The 22,500-nt window shown below is 32.7% G+C and overlaps 1 protein-coding gene across 1 annotated transcript in view; it reads left to right on the top strand.

Moving 5' to 3' along the window:
• The window catches only part of LOC145266490 (thrombospondin type-1 domain-containing protein 4-like), a 1,186,987-nt gene that overhangs the window by 685,275 nt on the left and 479,212 nt on the right, over positions 1 to 22,500 (top strand). Inside the window, exon 4 of the mRNA XM_080122215.1 lies at positions 4,175 to 4,256. Within this exon, the coding sequence (XP_079978341.1) occupies positions 4,175 to 4,256 (82 nt within the window). The remainder of the gene's footprint in view (positions 1 to 4,174; positions 4,257 to 22,500) is intronic.

Raw genomic sequence — 22,500 nt, forward strand, 5'->3', positions numbered from 1 at the left:
GAAAAATCATTTCTGATTAATTATTAGTTTTAAAATATGCAAACGAAGAAATGATTTGAGTCGATTTTTAATAGTATCTCTTCTTTTATCATAAATTGAGCTCATTAATAAGAAAATATAAAAATAAAATGGTGTCGATTTAATCCTCAATACTGGATACTCTCAAAATACATTTTCTCGTGGAAACAGTTGACTGCATTAAACAGATAAACTCGAACAAAGTCTCTGTGTTGGATGGCATTACTGTTGAGCTGCTGAAACATGATGGTGTCAATGTACAATTTTCGGTCCACTCTTCGTTATGGCTGACAGAACGAGAGGATTCTAGCTCTGTGGATTAAATAAAGTGTTCCGTTCGAAATTCTGTGCAGATTCTCGAGTTCGACAGAAATATACCCGAGTTCGTCAAAATGCACCTGAAGAAGGCCATACGTTTGATTGGCCGAAACGTTGTTAAAGTAGCAATCAAGATGAGAACAATAGTCCGAATTATTCAAATAATACGAATTCTCAATCCTCTTCTAAAAACTCAGAAAAAATGTTTGGTTTTTAGCGTTTGCAAATCATACTTATCTGTATGTATGTATGTATGTATGTATGTATGTATGTATGTATGTATGTATGTATGTATGTTTGTGTGTAACTTATGCAGGTTTAGTAGCTAAAAGTCACATTCTTATTTTTCCAAATATAAAAATTGTTTATTGATTTATTTTTATTTCGAACTTTTATTCTCATCTTTATTAGTTGCAGTTCACGACGTTTCGGCCAACTATTCCTCTGGCCTTCGTCAGGTGGTAACCGCGACGGACGAAGGCCAGAGGAATAGTTAGCCGAAGCGTCGTGAAAAAACAACAACCAATAAAGATGAAAACAATAGTTCGAAATAAAATTAAATTAATATATATATAGTGCTCATCTCAAAAATGAATTCCAATTAAGGAATAATCTATAATATAAAGCTGTGTGTGGTCACGAATAGGCTCCTATATGGTTGACTATTTTAAAAAAACTGATTACATATAATCATAGATGTATCGAGACACAGGAATGGGTATGTTTGATCTGGTAGAACAGTGGTTCATTAAAATTGTGGAGTCTGCGTTCGCGCCTGGCCCACAAAGTATGGAAATAAAAATTTAAAAATTAAAAAAAAACGTTTACAAGTGTTTTTGATATAGATGTACATAAGAATACTTTGATAAGTATGTTTTAACTTAAATAGGGATGATATAATAAAATTGTGGGGTTTGCGTTCGCGTCTGGCCTCCATAGAATGGAAATATGCACAAACTTTAATAAAGACTTTTCATATCTATCTGCGTAAGTATAATTTTATAATTATGTTTCTGTTTGAAGAAATATGGTATAATAAAATTATGGGGTGTTCGTTCGCGCCTGACCTCCATAGAATGGAAATATGCCACAAAGTTTAACAAGGTTTTTTAATATAGATCCACAGAATATTGTGATAAGTGTTTCAGTGTGAATAGCTATGGTATAATAAATTATGGGTTTATCTATTTTATTTTTACTTTCATCATATTTTGCTTTGGTGTTAATACCCCCAAATTCGAAGCTATCTCTTTACAACCCTTCCTTTTCATAACCTATCATACTTTCATAAAACAGTCCATTTTCTGTAGGCTGTTTTTGAACCCAGTCAACGACGGGTACTTTTGTTAGTATATATAAAAATTGCTTGTAAGAAAGGTATAATCAAGTTTGTGTCATGCAATGTGTTTCGCCTTTTCGTGGGGTATTTTATGTGTTTATTGCCATCGTTTCTGTCAGAGCAACTAAAACTGCTATGCGAATGTTCAAAGATTATTTTATGGGGAGACAAGGTGCAGCCATCATCTCCCACATTCCTGGCGCTTCTTCCAGCCCGTTGCCCATAACATGAATTCCGGAAAGTGATTTTTAACGACGAACAGAGTTTGTGTGTTACTCTCAAGCTGAGTTCATATCTCCTGGCGTAAATACTGCCAACCCAAACATCAATCAACCTTCTATGGGAAACGGTTTTTTGTTTTTAGGAAACGAAGAATGATGTATGTATTTATTTACACGTACAACTGGCGTTGCCCGGGAATGAATAGAAACTCATGTTTACTCATTTTTCTTAACATGTACTCTGCATTACCATTTCGAGTTTTTTTGCTTTAGTTGATATAATTTTAAATGTTATTTTTTTATGTTTTGCCTGCTTGTGAATGTTCAGGATAAACAATATTTGTGTTTTAGTTTCCTATAAAACTTTGGTTTTCACCACGTTTCCAACATACACTATAAATAAAGTATAGGTGTACGCCGATACCAGTTAATAAAAAAAAAATGTAAAAAACGAAAACTATACAATCTTTTTATCTTGGTATGAAAAAATTAAAAATGAAATATATGTAGAAACGAAAATCATAATCTTTTTATATTCGTATAAAAATAAAAGTAAAAAATATGTAAAAAACGGAAGTTATACAATCTTTTCATATTCGTATAAAATAATTAAAAGTAAAAAAAAATATGTAACAACGAAAACTATACAATCTTTTTATATTAGTATAAAAAAATTAAAAATAAAAAAAATTGTAGAAACGAAAATCATACAATCTTTTATATTCGTATAGAATAATTAAAAATAAAAAAATATATGCAAAATACGAAAATTATACAATCTTTTTATATTCGTATAAAAATAATTAAAAGTAAAAGAAATATGTAACAACGAAAATTATACAATCTTTTTATATTCATATAAAAATAAATATGTAAAAATAATAAATGTGTAAGAAAATAAAATATTTCATTTTTATTTTTTCTTGTTTTCTTTTTTCTTTTTATTTCTCAGATATAACTTCAGCATGTTTGAATTCTTTAAGATACCTAATCTTAAAGCTCTCAATACTATCTTTGAAAATTGTTACAGCGCGGCAGGGGGGGGATCATGTATAATTTCGTTATACACACCATTCGCATATTTCCGTTGTTATCGTCGTCTCACCAATTCACGTAAACCAGATGTTTATTTCAATGGATATTTATTAATTTAATTAGATTGGGTGACAATTATTGGGAGTGGCAATAGATATTTATAAGTGAATTTACTGCTATTATATAAAATATATATTTTTTAAACATTTTTTTAAAGTTTGTTTTTGAAATATCGTTACTTTCAATGTATACCGTTTTCGTTTAATGGGTCTAGACTGTTATTTTAAAACCATTCACCGTTAATTTTGAGTTAAGCTCACTGTATCTATTTAATAGGTGCAGAGCATATATAGTGTAAAATTTTGTTGAAAATTCAAAGACTCACGTTTTCGTTTTATAACCTTTGTTTATTTCCTGGATTTTTCCATTTACAGCTGTTTCATTAGTGGGTAGGCAATTTTACGATTTATGTGTCCATAAAAATATCCTGTCTCCACCAACTTCTTCATGTGTGTATCTATTAGATTTTTACAACAAAAGGTATATTTTTAACATACTGAACATCGTATTCGGGTAAAAAGATTTCCAATTCCATGCTGCCTCACTTCCCCCATGGAGATTTCCAAAAGCCAATGGAAAATCTTTTACCCGAATACGATCTATCAGAGAGAAATGATTTAATAATTGAGAATACATTTCTAGCTATACCGTAGCTGGAGATCTTGTGAAGCAAACCTTTATGCCATACTCTATCAAAGTCTTTGATATGTCAAGAGCAATTGCCCTAGAAAGAAAGCCTTCGTCGAGAGATTCGCTAATCCTATGAGATATGACTATAAGCACGTCTGCTGTAGATCTAGCAGAACGGAAACCATATTGCATGTTACTAAGAAGGTTATTTTGCTGAAATGGCTGATTACTTCTCTATTTAACAGATTCAAGCAACTTACTCCTTTTAAAACAAAAAGAATTTTTTTGAAATATTTTAAGAATACGTGTTAGGAAATATAACCAATGAATATTGGTTAATCGAAAAGTTTTGATTTTCTGCTTTTCAGCTCCAAATAAAAGGCCTCCAAATTATTGTAAGATGTTCACATTTTTAAAAGCAACTTCTAAAATCAAGTCAGCAACTTTTTAATAATAAGATGAGTTTTATATTTAAATACATAAATACAAGTCTCATTTGATTGATTCGTAATTATTTTCTTAGCCGTTTAATTTAATTGTTCATTATTTACAGAGAACAGAAACCGACATCAAGCGACAGGTCATCAACAACTTGTCCGGGTCCATACAGGCAATACAAGATTTGCAACCCGAAGGTAAGTAATAAAACCATTTGCATTTCATCTTCGTCGCGTATGAAATCATGATAAACTAAGTCTGACACGATTGCATATGCGACAGATAGGTTCAGCGCATTCGTCTAATTCTTCACCCTGATGAAACGGTAGATGAATTTCAGATCGAAATATACAAAAAAGGGTTCGAATGTCTCTAAGAGAAGTTTTCACTCTCACTTCAATGGTACATTTGGACATAAATTTTCTGACATGAAAATAACTGATTTGATAGATTTTTCCAAAATAATTGATCTCGCAGCTGATTCGACGTTTTTTTTTCTCTTTGTCTTCTTCTGTTCGTTCTGCTCTTCAAGGTGTTCTGATGTTCTGGATGATTGATTTATTAAGTCCCAATGTCCTATAAAAACACCAAATAATTTCTTTCTTTTTTTAAGAATCTATAAGATAATAATTAATAATAGTGTTTATTACATAATTACTCTGAAGAAAGAATAAGTCAGCTTCTCTCCGAAAATTGTTTGAATATTCTCAATAATTCCTGCGAAATTTGATACAATTCTATTAGTTCGATGCTATATATAAAAAATGACTTGCAGTAATATGCCACTGACATATCGCCAGAACTTTTTTTGTGAACTTTACTTTTTAATATAATGTGAATTCTATCTTTTACTTTCTAAAATCTGTCACGTGTACGAAATACCGTACGTATAAGAGAGCCAATATTTCACTTCTTAAATAAAATGAATAACTTTTTTTCGTTTGTATATTCTAACGCATTTTTTACCATCATACAAAGTTTAAACTTAATAAAAAAAATAGATACCTTGGGATTTAATAGGCCAATTTTTCTGATTAGCACTTCTTGTCCCAGATTATTAACTTCTCTGCATCTGTTTTATTATCAGAAAATTGTTTCGCAGTAAAACAGAAGTTATATGCAGAGTTCTCCAGTATCGCAGCGGACTTTATTCTTAAGGCATAAAACAGTTAACGATACTGACGATGCTTCTGTTTTACTCGTTAGATTATCTACCTTTGTTACTCTTCACTAAATAAACTGATTAAGAACCTACAAGATCGCCTGTACTCGCACCGGTATTCATAATCAATAGGACCAATTTTCACTCGCAATCTTTAATTTCGACGTTTTTCTAATCTTCAAATTACACAACAGATAAAGATTTGCCCTCTTTTGGCAGGGATGAGGCAAGTCATGACCCCTTCCACTACTAGACCCTGGTTCAAGATCGTCACATCTGCAACAATTTTTTCACTAGTATTTTTTACAATAAATTTCAAGTTTCTGCCAAAGAAAGAGTTTTTAGAAATCCTAAGTATTGCTGTGTCCAGCCTTTATAGATAATAATGAACTTTTCCATTTGTTATAAAGACCAGGAGAATATGTCTTCGGAAGTTATGCACGCGGCTTTCAACCCTGGTAGTCGGACTGACGTATACCAACACTCTTCATTGCTGTATTTGCTTTTCTGTTCAATATATTTTGTTTGAACTAAGTATAGAGCTGTATCTTTCTTACGGGAGCACAACAAAAAGTTTTTACATGTGTCACCAACTCGGCATCGTTAGAAAGAGCGATCCAAACATTAAAAAAAATGGGCAATCATTTCGTGTAGATATCGTTTTGATTAAAGGGGGGGTCAGATAAAAAAAAACTACCTTTCGATGCGATTTTCAAACCGCGCATACGCTAATCGTCGATACCTTCTTTCATTTTAAATAGCTTAATTTGCGATACTATAGCATCTCCGTAACCGTAGCCACATCGACAAAAGCGTTCAGTTACTAACTTCAGTAACGCGAGATAAGTCATTTTATTTATTTATTTTTTTGCTTACAAAATTTTGCAAAATCTGATGGTACCCGATTTTTTTACTCCTTCCCTCTCACAATTTTTTTTTTACCACCGTTAAATCCGGACGCTCCCCGCCTCTATTGTCACATTTCTTTTGCCCGCCCTCTCTCCCCACTGTTACAATTTTTTCGACCAGGCAACTCCGCCACAACCCTCCGCCTCCCGTTATCACAACTTATTTTGTGGCTGAATAACGCCGCGCGATCCCGCTGGCCTAATATATAAATATCAGTCGTCTGTGTGTTTGTATGTCTGCTAAAAATTTATCATCCGCAATCGTTTTGCTTGAAAGAGGACATGTAAAAATGTTGGTTTCGATGCTGTTTGTTAATCGCGCAAGTGCAGACGGTCTATTCGCTCTTTTATTTTAAAAAGCTAAATTTGCAACGTGATAACATCGGTAAAGTTTTGGTCAAATTAATACTGTTTACCTACAAACTTAACTTTTGCAAGTTCGCGTCAACCTCGCGGCATTTTTTTTCTTTTAATAATACTATAAGATGGTATCCACGTCCTACATTTTTATTATTAAACCATATTTTACGACTGGGCAACGCCGGGCACTTCCGCTCGCTAGTATAATATATAACGTAATGTTGTGTGGAAATGCGGCCTCTATAATTTTATAAGTACATTTATTGTGACTCGTTATTAATGTGCTGTACGTGCAGTTCTTATCTTCGCAATAATATACTTGTAATAGCCTATAACAGCAAGACTATTTAATCTGGTTGCATCCATTCATTTTTTTATTGATATAAAAAATAGCAACCATCAATACTTCCTCTGTCGGATATGTCGAATACGTTTGTGTTTGGAACCATTTGCTATTTGGCGCAAGCACTGCTACTATTTTCTAAGCATTTGATGATATTATGTTGTAGTAGCACTAATATTTGTATTTTTTGCATAAACAATGATTACATTATTAAATTATAAGAAGTTAAAGTAATTTAAATAGTCAGATTTTCGCTAAAAAAATAAGCGTTTTATTTTATATATCCTGACTTTTGTTAATTTTTAAACAGTAAATTATATTTAATTATCATAAATATTTTAAAAATATCTTTTATGTATACTACGAAACAGATAACGTTAATCCAATATACATAAACCAAAAGTCCAACCATCAGTTATGAAACATATTCGCAACTCTGTAGAGAATAGCGTAGCAAAAATTTTAGTGATGAAAATGTATTTAAGAAAACAGGCAACATCTACAATACAGCTCTAAAATATAGTGGATACCATAAAATCGAAATAAACAGAAGAACAATAATAGCTATTATAACCAAATGGTGAAAACAAACTACATAAAATTTTTAAAGCTCATCAAAATAATTTCCCCCATAACAAACCACTTATATACAATCGTTAATACAAACTAAAATTCCTCTATAACTGTTGTGAAAACCTAGAAATGATAATTAACGTACACAATAGTAAATAGGAACAATAAAAATTTGTTTTAAATTAATAAAACTAATATATTAGTGTGTATGTATGTATATATATATATATATATATATATTAGTATATATATATATTAGTATATATATATATTAGTATATATATATATTAGTATATATATATATTAGTATATATATATATTAGTATATATATATATATTAGTATATATATATATATATTAGTATATATATATATATATTAGTATATATATATATTAGTATATATATATTAGTATATATATATATTAGTATATATATATTAGTATATATATTAGTATTAATATATATTAGTATATATATATTAGTATATATATTGGTATATATATATATATTAGTATATATATATTAGTATATATATTAGTATTTATATATATTATTATATATATATATTAGTATATATATATATATTAGTATATATATATATATATATATTAGTATATATATATATATAGTATATATATATATATAGTATATATATATATAGTATATATATATATATTAGTATATATATATATATTAGTATATATATATATATTAGTATATATATATATATTAGTATATATATATATATATTAGTATATATATATATATTAGTATATATATATATATTAGTATATATATATATTAGTATATATATATATATTAGTATATATATATATTAGTATATATATATATTAGTATATATATATTAGTATATATATATTAGTGTATATATATATATTAGTGTATATATTAGTATATATATATATATATTAGTATATATATTAGTATATATATATATATTAGTATATATATATATTAGTATATATATTAGTATATATATATATTAGTATATATATATATATATATTAGTATATATAGATTAGTGTATATATATATATTAGTATATATATATTAGTATATATATATTAGTATATATATATATATTAGTATATATATATTAGTATATATATATATTAGTATATATATATTAGTATATATATATTAGTATATATATATATTAGTATATATATATTAGTATATATATATTAGTATATATATATATTAGTATATATATATATTAGTATATATATATATTAGTATATATATATTAGTATATATATATTAGTATATATATATATTAGTATATATATATATTAGTATATATATATATTAGTATATATATATATTAGTATATATATATATTAGTATATATATATATTAGTATATATATATATTAGTATATATATATATTAGTATATATATATATTAGTATATATATATTAGTATATATATATTAGTATATATATATATTAGTATATATATATATTAGTATATATATATATATATATTAGTATATATATTAGTATATATATATATATATTAGTATATATATATATTAGTATATATATTAGTATATATATATATATATTAGTATATATATATATATATTAGTATATATATATATTAGTATATATATATATATTAGTATATATTAGTATGTATATATATTAGTATATATATATATTATTGTATATATATATTAATATATATATATTAGTGTGTGTATATATATGTATATATATATATATATATATAAATACGCGAGCAAACAGTTAATAAAACATGTTAAAAAAACACTTTAAAATGAGTTAAAAACATATTTAATCTGAAAAGGAAATATTAGATAAGTGGATAGTCCTTAATCCGCGGAGTTTCGAAGATATACTTTCCTTCTCATCAGAGGGTATGAATTAGCAGAATTCTTGATCGTATATTGCATGCAAAAGTATTTGATTAAACAACAAGTCAAAGATCTTACTTGATAACAAAAAAGTGAAGCAGATGGAATATGGCGAAGAAAAAGGTGATTACACGTGAATGGATAATCTGGTGGAAGATAAATAATTCAGTGACGGTAAAATCCAAATATATAACTTCAAGAAAGTTAATTGAATTTCTATTTGCACGAGTAAAATCCAAAAGAAATCCCATAATTGGATGATGGTCCAAAATACTCAAAATGAAGAAATCCATTGAATAATTCACAAAAATGTATACAAGGGAAAAAAGGAAAAAAATCCAATAATATTTAAAAAAAAATAAGATATGCTTTTCACTCTACTGCCGAGACATAAATATCTTTTACATCTGGTTGAGATAACTTTATAAATATTTATTCTTTAATTTTTATAATATACTTTAATCCATCTTGGTAAATTTAATTGTAATTTTTATTTTATATATATATATATATTAGTATATTTGGGCAGCATTTTCTCCTTATGCACGTTTCATTGAAGAGCAGAGACAACTTGTTTTTTTTCTTTTTGACAGACTGGTTTCCGAACATTCTGTTCAAGTGTAAAAAGAAATCTGCTGTATTCGCGAACGTTTTCAACCTTCATAGGTCATCCTAAGGCGAGTGATAAAAAATAAAAAATGAAATGAGTTGAATGAAAAGACGATTAAAATCGTTTACAATACTGAAAATGCTTAAAAGCATTTAAGCGTACCATTTTTTCGTATTGAGTCCATCTTTGGGGTGGATGCCTGTGTTTGACATGAATGTTGAGTCCGAGTTTATGGTGGAAATGTCGTGGACAGTGTTCGTCGGGGGACGGGGTCGCTCTTTTCGTCTTCTAGTCTCTTCATTTTATTTCCTTTTCTCCTCAAAGTCCACGATGCCATCGTATGCTGCACCTCTCGACACTTTTCTGTTCCTGGCAAATTCTTCCGACGAAGACATGTCGGTATTTGTTAGAGCCAGGGTGCACTTGAATTGATCTTTCTAGCGTATTTTTTAGGCTCCCCGTTGTTTCATACCCTGGTCCAATTTCCCGTACAGCATTTTCTTGGAGAGCCTTGAATTATCCATCTTGTTTACATGTCCCATCCGGCGGAGGCGGTGGTGAATGATGGTAGCTTCTACACTGATAACTGACACTTGTTCCAGGACTTGGTTGTGTGGCTCCCCCGGGGGATTTTTAAACTCTGCCTCAATTTGGTTTGCAGGGAGTGTTCTAGCTTTTTTTATATATCGCTTCTATACTTTGTCCATGGCTCCCATGCGTAAAGAAGCGTGAAGAGAACTACTATCAGAAACACTATTATTTCAGTGGCCATTCTTAGTACGCGGTTGTTGAAAATGAGGCAGTTGAGTCGTCCAAAGGCGGACCGGGATGCCCTGATCCTTTACTTCATGTCTTTCTTGCATGTGGGAGCAGGTGTTTTTTAGTAAGGGAACTGGTCCACTTACTCTAGTGGTTGGTCGTTTATTGTGGTGGTAAAGTTTGGGAGTATAAGTCCCGGTGGATGTTGGGTGAGGGTCTTGGTCTTGTCCATGTTGACCTGCGTCCTAAACATTCATAGGCAGATTTATACGAATCTACTAATGACTGCAGGTTCTCTGATCCGAGGTGGCATTACGTCGGCATACTTCAGTTGTCGCATTGCACATAAGTTCGTCTTTGTTCTGGCGCAGAGCTGAGCGAGGTTGAAAACACCTCCGTCCATACGAAATCGTAAGTCAATCGATGGTGTTTCTAGGGGATCTCATTAAGCATTGCAGCTATGTAGAGCGAGAATCACAACCCTGCTTCAGGCCGCCGTAGATGGCGAATTGTTTTGAGAGAGAATTCCGATGGCAGACACTCCTGATCATTCCGTCATGAAGGTCATACACCAATTTTACGAAGTCTGGTATATAACCATATCTTGCGTGGACAGCCTACATGGCATGTCGTGGCACTTTGTACAAAGGCTTTTTCAGATCCCAGAAAATTAACATGATGGCCTGTTGTTATTCAAGTCTCTTCTCTTTTCAATATGAGGAACATCAAGTAGTTCCTCAGCTTAGGGCCACATTGAGTGAGTGAGGAGTTCCAGCGGACTGTTGTCTGGTCCTGGGGCTTTGCCGGGCTTCATGCATTTCAGGGTCTTGTTGAAGTAAGACCTCTGTCTGTTTAAGATACCCTTGCTATGATGGTCGTGACCTCATCCACGTCCCTTAGGTTGCCTACTGAGACCGTGTGGGGCTGAATATCTCTTTTGTTGCTGCATAAAAGTTGCGCAGGTCAAGTTGGTCAGCGAACCTATCTCTGCTGCTTTTCTTTTCATATGTGCATATATACATACTCACACACATCTACATGTGCATATATAATATATATATATACATACTTGGGTATGTGGGTATGTATAATAGCTCAGGGAGATGAGCACCCCTGCCTTGCATAGTAGTTCAAGGTCACCCTTGGGCAAGATGTAGCACCTGCTAGCCTTCCTCTGAGGTTTATGGAGGGCTACCTATATATATATATATATATATATATATATATATATATACTGCGTGTCAAATTATTAACGAGATACAAAATTTTATCAGTAATTTCGTATCAAAAGCTTCGGAAATGTTGGCAATGCTGAAATGCGCATACTGTGAAATTTTCGTACTGTTTCGCGCAATGTAAACAACTTGCCATCGTAATTGCTGAATCCACGATATTTGAGGTGTCAAATTATTAACAAGACAGTTTGTTTCGGGAATAAAATGGGTCGTAAAGGTAGTTTTAGTAGTTCTGAAAAAAGTGCAATTACGGAACAGCTAACAAAAGGTAAAACTACCCTCGAAATATCGAAAATGATAGGAAGGTACCATCAAACTGTCAAGAACTTTGTCAAGGACCCTACAAAGGTACGTAAGAGAGCTGATAAAGGTAAATCTAGAGTTGTTTCACGCCGTTCTCTACTCCAAATTTAATGTGAAGTTGTTAAGAACCCTGGGCAAACAAGTCGAGAAGTCTTTGACCAAGCCAGATTGAAGAATGTCTCAAAAAGTAATCGATGTCGTCTTCTGAAAGAAGTGGCAAAGTCTGTTAAGCCTGTGACAAAGCCTCGATTAACGCAACATAACTTACAAAACCGATTGAAATGGCCAGAGGACAACATGAAAATGGATTTTCCAAAGTTTTGTTCACGGATAAAGTGCGTGTTACATTTGATGGCCCAGATGGCTGAAGCAAAGGATGGGTCCTAGATGGACGACATTGTCATCAGCGTTTAATGTGCCAACAAAGTGGTGGTGGGATAATGATTTCGGCTGGGATTATCGGAGGTACTTTAGTTGGCCCATGGAGAGTCCAAGAAGGCGTAAAAATGACGTCAAATGCTTACATAGCTTTCCTGAAGGAGCACTTTGAACCATGGCTGAAGCAGCAAAAGTTGACGTTCAAAAGAGCCATCATTTTTATGCAGGATAATACTCCCTCGCATGCAGCAAAAAAAAGCAAAGAGTGTTTGCAACGACTTGGGTTCTCTGGGCTACGGAAGATGGAGTGGCCTGAGAATTCACCAGATTTGAACCCAATTGAGAACCTTTGCAGTATCATCAAGCGACGCCTCTATGCAAGTGGACGCCAATTTAAGAGCAAATATGAGTTGTTGGATGCTCTCCAATAGGTACCGCAAGGAATAACTGTTGACGAAATGACAAATTTGACTAATTCTGTGGACCACGGCTTTCATAAAAGTCACAACGTCTTTTAAAAGTCATTCATAAAAAAGGATCGCATATCCCCTACTAATTATGTAAACGTAGAAATTGCTATGTAGTTATTGTGTTCTAAGCATTTTTCCTAGTTTATTTAATGTTTTCAAATTATTTCAATAAACAACTTATGGGTATATTGTGTTTTTTTCCCAACCTCGTTAATAACTTGACACACTGAAATCAACAGATATTCCTGTCTTCTGCCATAGTTTCGCTAATACTGCTTTAAATAATTTTCTTTTCTGACTGAAGTTGCGGAATAATAAGCAATTTCTCCGAGTTTCATAGACTTTTATTCACTCGTTCCTTAAATATTAAAAAAAAAAATGTAAACTGGTTAATAATTTGATACGCAGTGTGTGTGTATATATATATATATATATATATATATATATATATATATATATATATATATATATATTGCAATTAGGAAGGGAAGACTTTTATGATTCATGATTAAAAGTAAATTTGTATATATAAATATAGATATATTCCTTTAATCTTCTCTCCAAAAAGAGGAGAAAAGGGGGAACAGGAGCGGAAAGAAAGAGAAATGGGGGGGGGGCAACTGACCGGTTTCGACCCTCGCTTTTCAAAGCTGTATCGAGGGAATTTTTAAAACAAAGAATGAAAGCGATTAAAATTGCGTTTTATTCAATTTACGGAGAGAGAAAAAAGTGGGAAAACGATTAAAATAAAACAGCGTTATGGTCGAATACCATAGAGATTAATCACGTTCAAACCCAGGAGGCATTCCCTTTACTTGCAAAGGGAAGGTTTTCTAAGTCGAACGTGAATAGTCTCCAAGATCTTAAGGTGATATAGTGAATGAGCACGACTAAGAATAGAAAAAGCGCCCGTGTTAAAGTTCGCTGCAGAAGACGGGTTTTTTAAGTAAATGCTCAGTAATTGAGGACCCGTATGTATTAGCAACAACGTCTGTTGCCCGATAGGTTCCATTCCTAATTTTACTGGGTACATGTTGTTGGATTCCCCCATCTAATCTTAATGTCATTCGACCCAAGTAGTTGGCACCGTAACCACATTCAAAATTGTAAATAACGTTACTATTATGGTAGGCGGGTAGAACGTCTTTTCGAGAAGATGGTAATAAAGTTCTCGGAGAGAACACAACACGCACATTGGCAGCAAAATAACATCCATGAACGGCTGAACTTATTTGTTTGGCAAATTTCTCACTTACTGTACCCAAACAAGGCAAACGAAGATAAATTGGACATTTGATCACTATATTCTCTTTAATTCGAGAGAATTCAGCCAATTTCTTTTGAATAACTGACCTAATCACATCTAGTGGGTACCCGTTTTTGGATAAAGTATCCGTAATTGTTTCCAATTCCTCATCTAATTTTAACTTTGAACAAATCATAAGGGCACGATGTGTTAGGGTCCAAATTAGATTTATCTTACGTTTTTTAGGACAAAATGAATCCCAACGAGTGTACAAACCTGTAAATGTTGGTTTGCGGTATATAGATGTATGGAAACTAGATGGCGTTTTTGTTACCAATACATCAAGGAAGGCTATGGATGAATTGCACTCTCCCTCATAGGTGTACTTTAACGCGGGATGCATTCCATTGAGTAAGGAGAGAAAGGTGTTTGCTTCCGTTTGGTTATTAAATAAACAGAATGTGTCGTCAACATATCGGAAGTACACTAATGGTTTTATGGGTCCAGATAGTAAGCGCTCTTCATAGAACCTCACAAAAATATTCACCATAGTCGATCAAAGTACTGACCCCATGGCCACACCATCTTTTTGCCGATACATAATATTGTTGAAACTACATTCCACAGATGTCGTGGCAAATTTCATAAGTTCAATAAAGATGTTTTCAGGAATAGGAGGAGGTAATATCCGGCCCCGATATAAAAAAAATCTGTGCAGATATCTATCGTTTCCAAAGCAAGTAAAAAGATTGTTAATGTCATAAAAGCACATAAATCTATTAACAATCTTAGACTTTTTAATAAAATCAGCAAAATAAAATGAATCTTTAAGACAATATTTACTATAATGTCGTAAAACAGGTTGTAAAATGTCAAAGATCCATTTGAGACCTATATATATATATATATAGAGAGAGAGAGAGTAAAAATACAAACGATGGTTGACGTTATGTTATTTGAGAAGGAAAACCGAGAATTAATAAAATAGTAATCAACGTTTCGTCTCTATTTCAGGGGACATCCTCAGGATTTTGTAGGAAAAATGTAGAAGAAAACGATTACAGACCACATGCGAGTGAAAAAGGAAAAAATCCTAAAGTCCTTCCCATTCTGCACTGAAAACTATAAATGTGCGTGTGGAAAGGTTGGATTATTCTATGCATATATATATATATATATATATATATATATATATATATATATATACACACATAAAAACGTTATTCATATACATATGTACATGCACATTTACTAAATCGATTTTCTTTATCTTATTTATTTTGTTGAAATTATATAAGGAGAGACAGTTAAGGATATATAGACTGATTATCCAGGATCTGTATTTATATTGTGCTCTCTTATTATTATATATCCTATAATAGGGGCTAAATTGTAGAAACCCTTTCTTTGTGTGATATGTATGTGTTTGTGTGTGTGTGGAGAAGGAAAACTCTAAATCTAAACGCCCTACCATATTGTCAGTTGTGCCTTTTTAGGCAAAGGCTAGGCGAAGGAAAACTCAAAAATCACACGAAGTAAGTCCACAACAGCATAGCTTCCTAGCGCCGGCGGAAGAGAGCAGTGCCTGATGGGCAGGCGACAATGCAGGCCTTTACACCAAGGACCCGGCAGCCTGATCCAACCAGCATTGGTGAAACTACCCGTCTCATTTGAATTGAGCCGTGGTGGAAGCAATGGGGCCAAGTGTGTGGGTGTGGCCGTCGCGCAGTCACGACCACCCAAAACAATATACCTAACGACTGGCATTCTATCGGTTCCTTCGCCTCTCATCTTTATTTTAAAAAAAAGTCTTGAGGCGACAGCGCCGTGGGTGGAGGGGGCAGGCCTGGATAGCTGAAAGCCGGCGACTGCACTCAGGCGACAGGTAAAAGATGGTCGCGCCCTGGTGACGGTCTGTGACACCAGATTTCGCCAGCTAGACTCGTGATTGGGCTGGCCTATTGGTGACCACTGCAGCCCACTCCACATGGGACGCTGACTACAATTTGATTGTCTTCAAGTCCAATGTAAACAAGTTCTTGATAAGCCGCCCCCCCTAAGTAATCCAATTTACAAAATTTCCACTACTTATGTTTACTACACTATAATCACATTGACTAATGTATACCCATTAACCTTTATCCTCGAGTGGCCTCCGGACCTTAATAAGTGGTGATTCTTTTGTGAAAAAAAAGGATCCTTAGAAAATGTTGGATGAACATCGGACACGGCAAACCCTATTGGCGGACATCTAACTAACGCGGTTGAAACAAGAGAAAGATAAGATTAGGTGCATGGAAAATTCAAACCCGGAACATCCGGAGTATATATATATATATATATATATATATATATATATATATATATATATATATATATATATATATATATATATATACGCATATGTGTAAGTGTATATATACGCATATGTGTAAGGGTGTGTGTGTGTATATATATATATATATATATATATATATATATATATACGCAAACGTGTAAGTGTGTGTGTATATATATACGCAAACGTGTAAGTGTGTGTGTATATATATACGCATATGTGTAAGTGTGTGTGTATATATATATACGCATATGTGTAAGCGTGTGTGTATATATATATACGCATATGTGTAAGCGTGTGTGTATATATATACGCATATGTGTAAGTGTGTATATATATACATATGTGTAAGTGTGTATATATATACGCATGTGTAAGTGTGTATGTATATATATACGCATGTGTAAGTGTGTATGTATATATATATACGCATGTGTAAGTGTGTGTATTTTTACGCATGTGTAAGTGTGTGTATATATACAAACACGCATGTGTAAGTGTGTGTGTGTATATATATATACACACACGCATGTGTAAGCATGTATATATATATACATATGTGTATGTATGTGTTAGTATTTATGCGCATGTATGAGTGTGTGCATATGCATATCTATCATGTGTGTGGGTGTTATTTAGATCGTATATAATTTTTTTTTAATTTTGAACTCGACCTCAACTTTTTACGCCGTATTTTCTTTGCTTCTATCTTTCTAATTAAAACAGATGTTTTCCGCGACTAGCCCCACGTGGTACAACTCTCACGCTTCAGCTATCCGCTTGATAACCTCCCTCCCTCCTGATACATGCACCGTTTTGTGTCGTCTGTTTTGGACGAATGGCTGCGTAGATTTACCGCTTAAAACTCCGGATGCTTGAACAGTCGAGAGAAAGCATATCTCAATTTTGAATGTCAGTTGCAATTATTTTCCCAATCGTCTTCAATATTAAGTAACGTCGATTGGATGGAAATCCAACGGTTGAAAATCAAATTGCATACTTAAATAGGATAGTTAAAGGAACAGTTTTCGATGAAAATGTTATTCTCCATCTCAATATTTGGATAAATTTGTTAGAGAGCATTCTGCCGCCTGTGGGTAATTGGGCAGCTAATGCATGTTCACAATTGCTGAAATGGGAAGTTATTAAAATTATTACTGAATATTTTCTTTACTTCGGAACATGATTTTCCATTTACTTCAATGTCAGTCCGATGCACAATTTTTGTGTTGGTTTTAACCCATTTTAATGTGTGTTATTTTGATATTATTTTAACATATTACCATGATTCATTTTATAACATTTTCCTTCGGATTTTTTAAGCATCATTCATGTTTTTCGGCTATATTCTATCTAATCACATCTTCCGCCAATTTAAGGTCTAAACACTTGAAATTTTAGATGTAGGTTAATTGGGCATGGATAAAATGTTTTACTTCGATTTGAACCCAAAACAATAAATGTTAAGAGGTCAAAATTGGGGTCAATGTTTTCAAAAATTGACCACTGAGGTTTCTATCAAATTACTCAACCAATTTTTAGTCAAAACATTTGAAATTTTACATAAAAGGGTACTCAGACATAAAGCGTTTTAATCAGTTTTGGGCCGAAAATTTGGCTACCAAGGGGTCAAAATTAAAAAGATTTGACCTTTGCGGTCTCTAGCAAACTGTTCAGACAATTTTCATTCTAAACATTTGAAATTTTACATAAAGGGTGTTCAGACATGCAGCAAGCGTTTTGATAAGATTTCGGCGAAATTTTGGCTGCCAAGAGGTCAAAGTTGAAAGAGTTGACCATTGTAGACTCTACCAAACTCCCTCACCAATTTTGGGTCTAAACACTTTAAATTTTAGATGTAGGTTACCTGGACATTAATAAAACTTTTAATTAATATATATATATATATATATATATATATATATATATATATTATTGGACTCTCCCGTCGATTTCGACGTATGAGGTTCGGACAACCCATATTTCTAAAACTCATTTATGATTTAGCCTCTGCTGACTTTTTAGTCCAGCAAGGGACTTGCAAACAAGGCCACAAATAGAACATGAATGTGGATTTAATGCTGCAGATATTGGTGCGGCTGCTAGTCGTTTTACTCTTACTCTGTTTATTTTCAGTTGCCTTAAGCTTTCAGATTGAAACCTCTGGAGACCTTCAAAACACCTTGATCTCCATCCTTTTCGGTCATTCACCTCATCTTCAAGACTCCTGTATGGTATGTTCACTGCAAACAAGTTACTCTTCAACTTGTCCTTGTACCTAAGCCAAGGACGTCCGACAATTCTTTTACCACCCTCAAATTGACTGTACATCGCAATATATATATATATATATATATATATATATATATATGATTACTTAATTTAATCACATAAATTAATATACGAAAGTATAAATTTATGCGTAAACTTTAGGTATTTACTTCAACAGTGCTCAATACGTAGGTAGAGCTAGGTAGTAAGTTATAAAATATATATGGCAATTAAGCTACACAGAATATTCTGCATTTCATCCACGTTAGGATTCATCAGGCTTATGCTAGGATTTTTGTGGTTGTCTCACGTTTTTATATACGCACCTTCTATTGTTTTTAGTTAGCCAATCAGCTTTCTAGTTTCCACCGCACCCTTCCTAATCAGCCAATGAGCAGGTACTTACAGGACAAAGGTCCAGTTGACATCCGGTTCACCCGTTCCTTTGTGTGTGCTGTTTTCGCGGGGAGCGTAGCTATCTAGCGTCCTGGCCTATTTTTAATCTAGGTTAGTGCGTTTTTTATGTATACTATAAATTACACTAAGTTCTATTTAAATACATGTACTTTTTGGAGATTTTAATGCATAGGTTAAGGAAAAACGTATCTCACGCAATCTATCGTCTTGAAAAGAAAATTAATGACGCATTTGAATCCCCTTTAATTTATAAAATCTTTGAGTCTTGGAATGACTTGTATTCCTGCTGTGTTTATAAGAATGACAACACACTGATATATGAAATATATATCTTTTGTCATTAGGAAGGTTGCTTCATCTTTGGTCAAAATCGGCAACCAACAACGATATCCTTTTCGGTTATTACTAGGACTATGACAACAGAATATTCTTTTCATTGTTTTGACTCTCGAGCGTGTATCGGTTGATATCTTATATGCTTTTTTATAGAGTGATGTGGTTCTCTCTTGATTTACTGTGTCTGTGTTTTGACTCTCGAGTCAAAACAATTATAAAAATATTCTCTTATCATAGCCCTAGTTATTATATATCCATTTGTGATCTGCCACTTTCATTCCAATGATTGATCTGGATTGATCTGACTTTGATTACACCAGTGTAACGTTTTGCTGAAAATAATCTTTTAAACATCATACTTTTTACTTATCTATTTTTTTTTTGACAATTGATCCAGTTTGTTTCTTTACAGCAGGTGTCTATGTCAGGTTCATAATTCAAATGATTTTTGGTGCATTTGTTAATTATTTTATTATTTTATTGTTCTTTCTTTTTATTGTCACCTTTTGCCGAAAATGACATTTGACACATATTTTGAACTTATCTGCCTTTTGACAATTGATCAGGTTTGTTGTTTCTTCACAAAAAGATGTCAGGTTCATAATTTTTATTCAACTGATCTTTTGATACATTTGATGATTATTTTATTTTTATTATGATTGTTGTTATTCCTATTTACTCCTATTTATTTTGGCTCCCCACGGGACAGAGTTAGACACCAGGGTCATTTTTTTTAACGTGGAGAAAGGAACAAAAATAAACTTTGCCCCAGTTGTTAAGGATTTCTCCTCCACTGACATAACAAGAAATTGAAGTGTGGTATCTGAAGAACAGATTCTTAATGAATATTTTTGTCAAAATGATTTCTAAGCAAACACGGCTTAGGTATTAAACAAGATGTCGTGTTTATTAGTTTTATTCAAATAAAATTTTGGCACATTTGATAATTATTTTGTTTTTTGCATTTGTCGCCAGGTGTAGGTTTTTGTCGAAATGATTTCCAACTTATGGCATGTTATAAGGACTGCAAATATGTTTGCAATGTTATAGATTTTTTTTGATTTTTTAATTACATTTTCACCCCAAACAAGGCACATTGCCACTTTGCTGTAGGGGGCTACTATCAGGGGAAACAACTACTGGGGTACTATGTAGGGATTTGGGCAGCAAGATGTTGGTTCACGTTGCACTTGAACTTCTGCATGTCAGTACAGTTGGGGAAGCAGTGACCTGGAATGGAATTCCAAAGTCTAGCGGTTCTGGGGAAGAAACTACCGGAGTAGAAAGATCTTTTACATGTTCCAACTCATGTTTCCAGTGAACGTTAGGCCAAGGAGCTTGAAAGACGTACTCTAAAATAAAGAGTCGTTGGCCATTGCTATAGGTGGTAGAGAAGGTTTCTTGTAATTATTGAATGAAACCAGTTTTGTCTTGGCGGCATTGAACGTGACCATCCATTTTTGTCCCCATTCCACTACTGATTGGAGGTCATCCTATAGTGTTTCTGCCATTACTTTAGATATATGTTCATTTGTTTTCCTGTCCTGCCTGCTATAGAGTGTGGTGTCATCAGCATATATACCCATCTCAGATTGTCACATTGATAATTTTTCGGGTTGTGTTAAAGAATCTTTTAGAGAGATTTTTTCCTTGGAGCTAATACCAACAGAGTTTAGGTTGTTGTTGAGATGACTTGTTCCATGTGGACTAGGGTATATATCTGGTACGGTGTAGTTCTAGGAGGCCAACTGCCCAGGCTTTGTCGCCTCCCTTTCAGAAGAGTTAGTTAATTGTAAATCGCAAGTGTCCTGACTCCTTAAATTACACTTTCCGATGCTTGTATCACATCATTCGGGCATAGGAGTGAGATGAATAATTTTTTAGGAGTTATTTTTCTAAATAGTATTTATTCTGGCAGACATAAATATTTCAAAAATAATTATTTATAAAAATGAATTACATTGATGTGTAAAGCACTTTTGACATAATAAACGTCCGTTAATGTAAATACTATTAAGAAAAAAATTACTCTTTTGTCAAAGTAATTGTTATTTTCAGTCAACTGTTTTTTAAATAAGACATTGCTAAGGCTGTTGCAAAGAAGGTAGGAAACCTCTATCGCACTAGAAACTTACTTTCACCCGAGAGTATAATGTACTTCTTCAAAGATATTATTGTATATTGAGTGTTGTTGCCACGTGTTGGTTGGTCCATCTACCATTAGTCTTTCTTAGAGAGGTTCCAAAAAATAATTTAATAGGTCTAGCACTATCAAGCAAGCTTCATCGCCTGTCTCATCACCGCAATTGTGCATCCTTGGGCTAGTATTATAAGTACTCTAATGGAATTAACTCTGATTAACTCAAAGCATATGTGCTCCCTCGACGTATATGCCCCAGAAACACGTCAAGCAGCACCACTTTATTCTTAAGGTCTCTAGATACCGGAAAGTATTCTATTTTAAGTTTTTTTTGTTTGTTTTCTTTTTCTTAGGTTGCTAGACTTTGGAATTCTCTGCATGTTTTCTGCTCCTCTGACTGTACTAACATACAGAAATTTAAATGTAATATTAACAAACATCTCATTGTTCATATTTTTTACGTAGTCCTCTGTAGATAGGATCCTCAAGAGTAACCCCTTAAATTTGAGTTATACTTTGCTTTTTGGTGATGAAACTTTTTTTAAATATCTTTTTCTTCGGTTCTCGGTTAAATAGTATTAATAGATGTAGTGATATTTCTTACTGTTTATAATGACTATTCCAATCTTTTGTTTTATAGTTATGTAATGTGGACAGACATCTTGTCCTCCTCTCCTTCCATTGTACCCTG

Source organism: Euprymna scolopes, chromosome 4, assembly GCF_053919585.1.
Source record: "Euprymna scolopes isolate OS-2025 chromosome 4, ASM5391958v1, whole genome shotgun sequence".
In the NCBI taxonomy this organism is placed as follows: Eukaryota; Metazoa; Mollusca; class Cephalopoda; order Sepiida; family Sepiolidae; genus Euprymna; species Euprymna scolopes.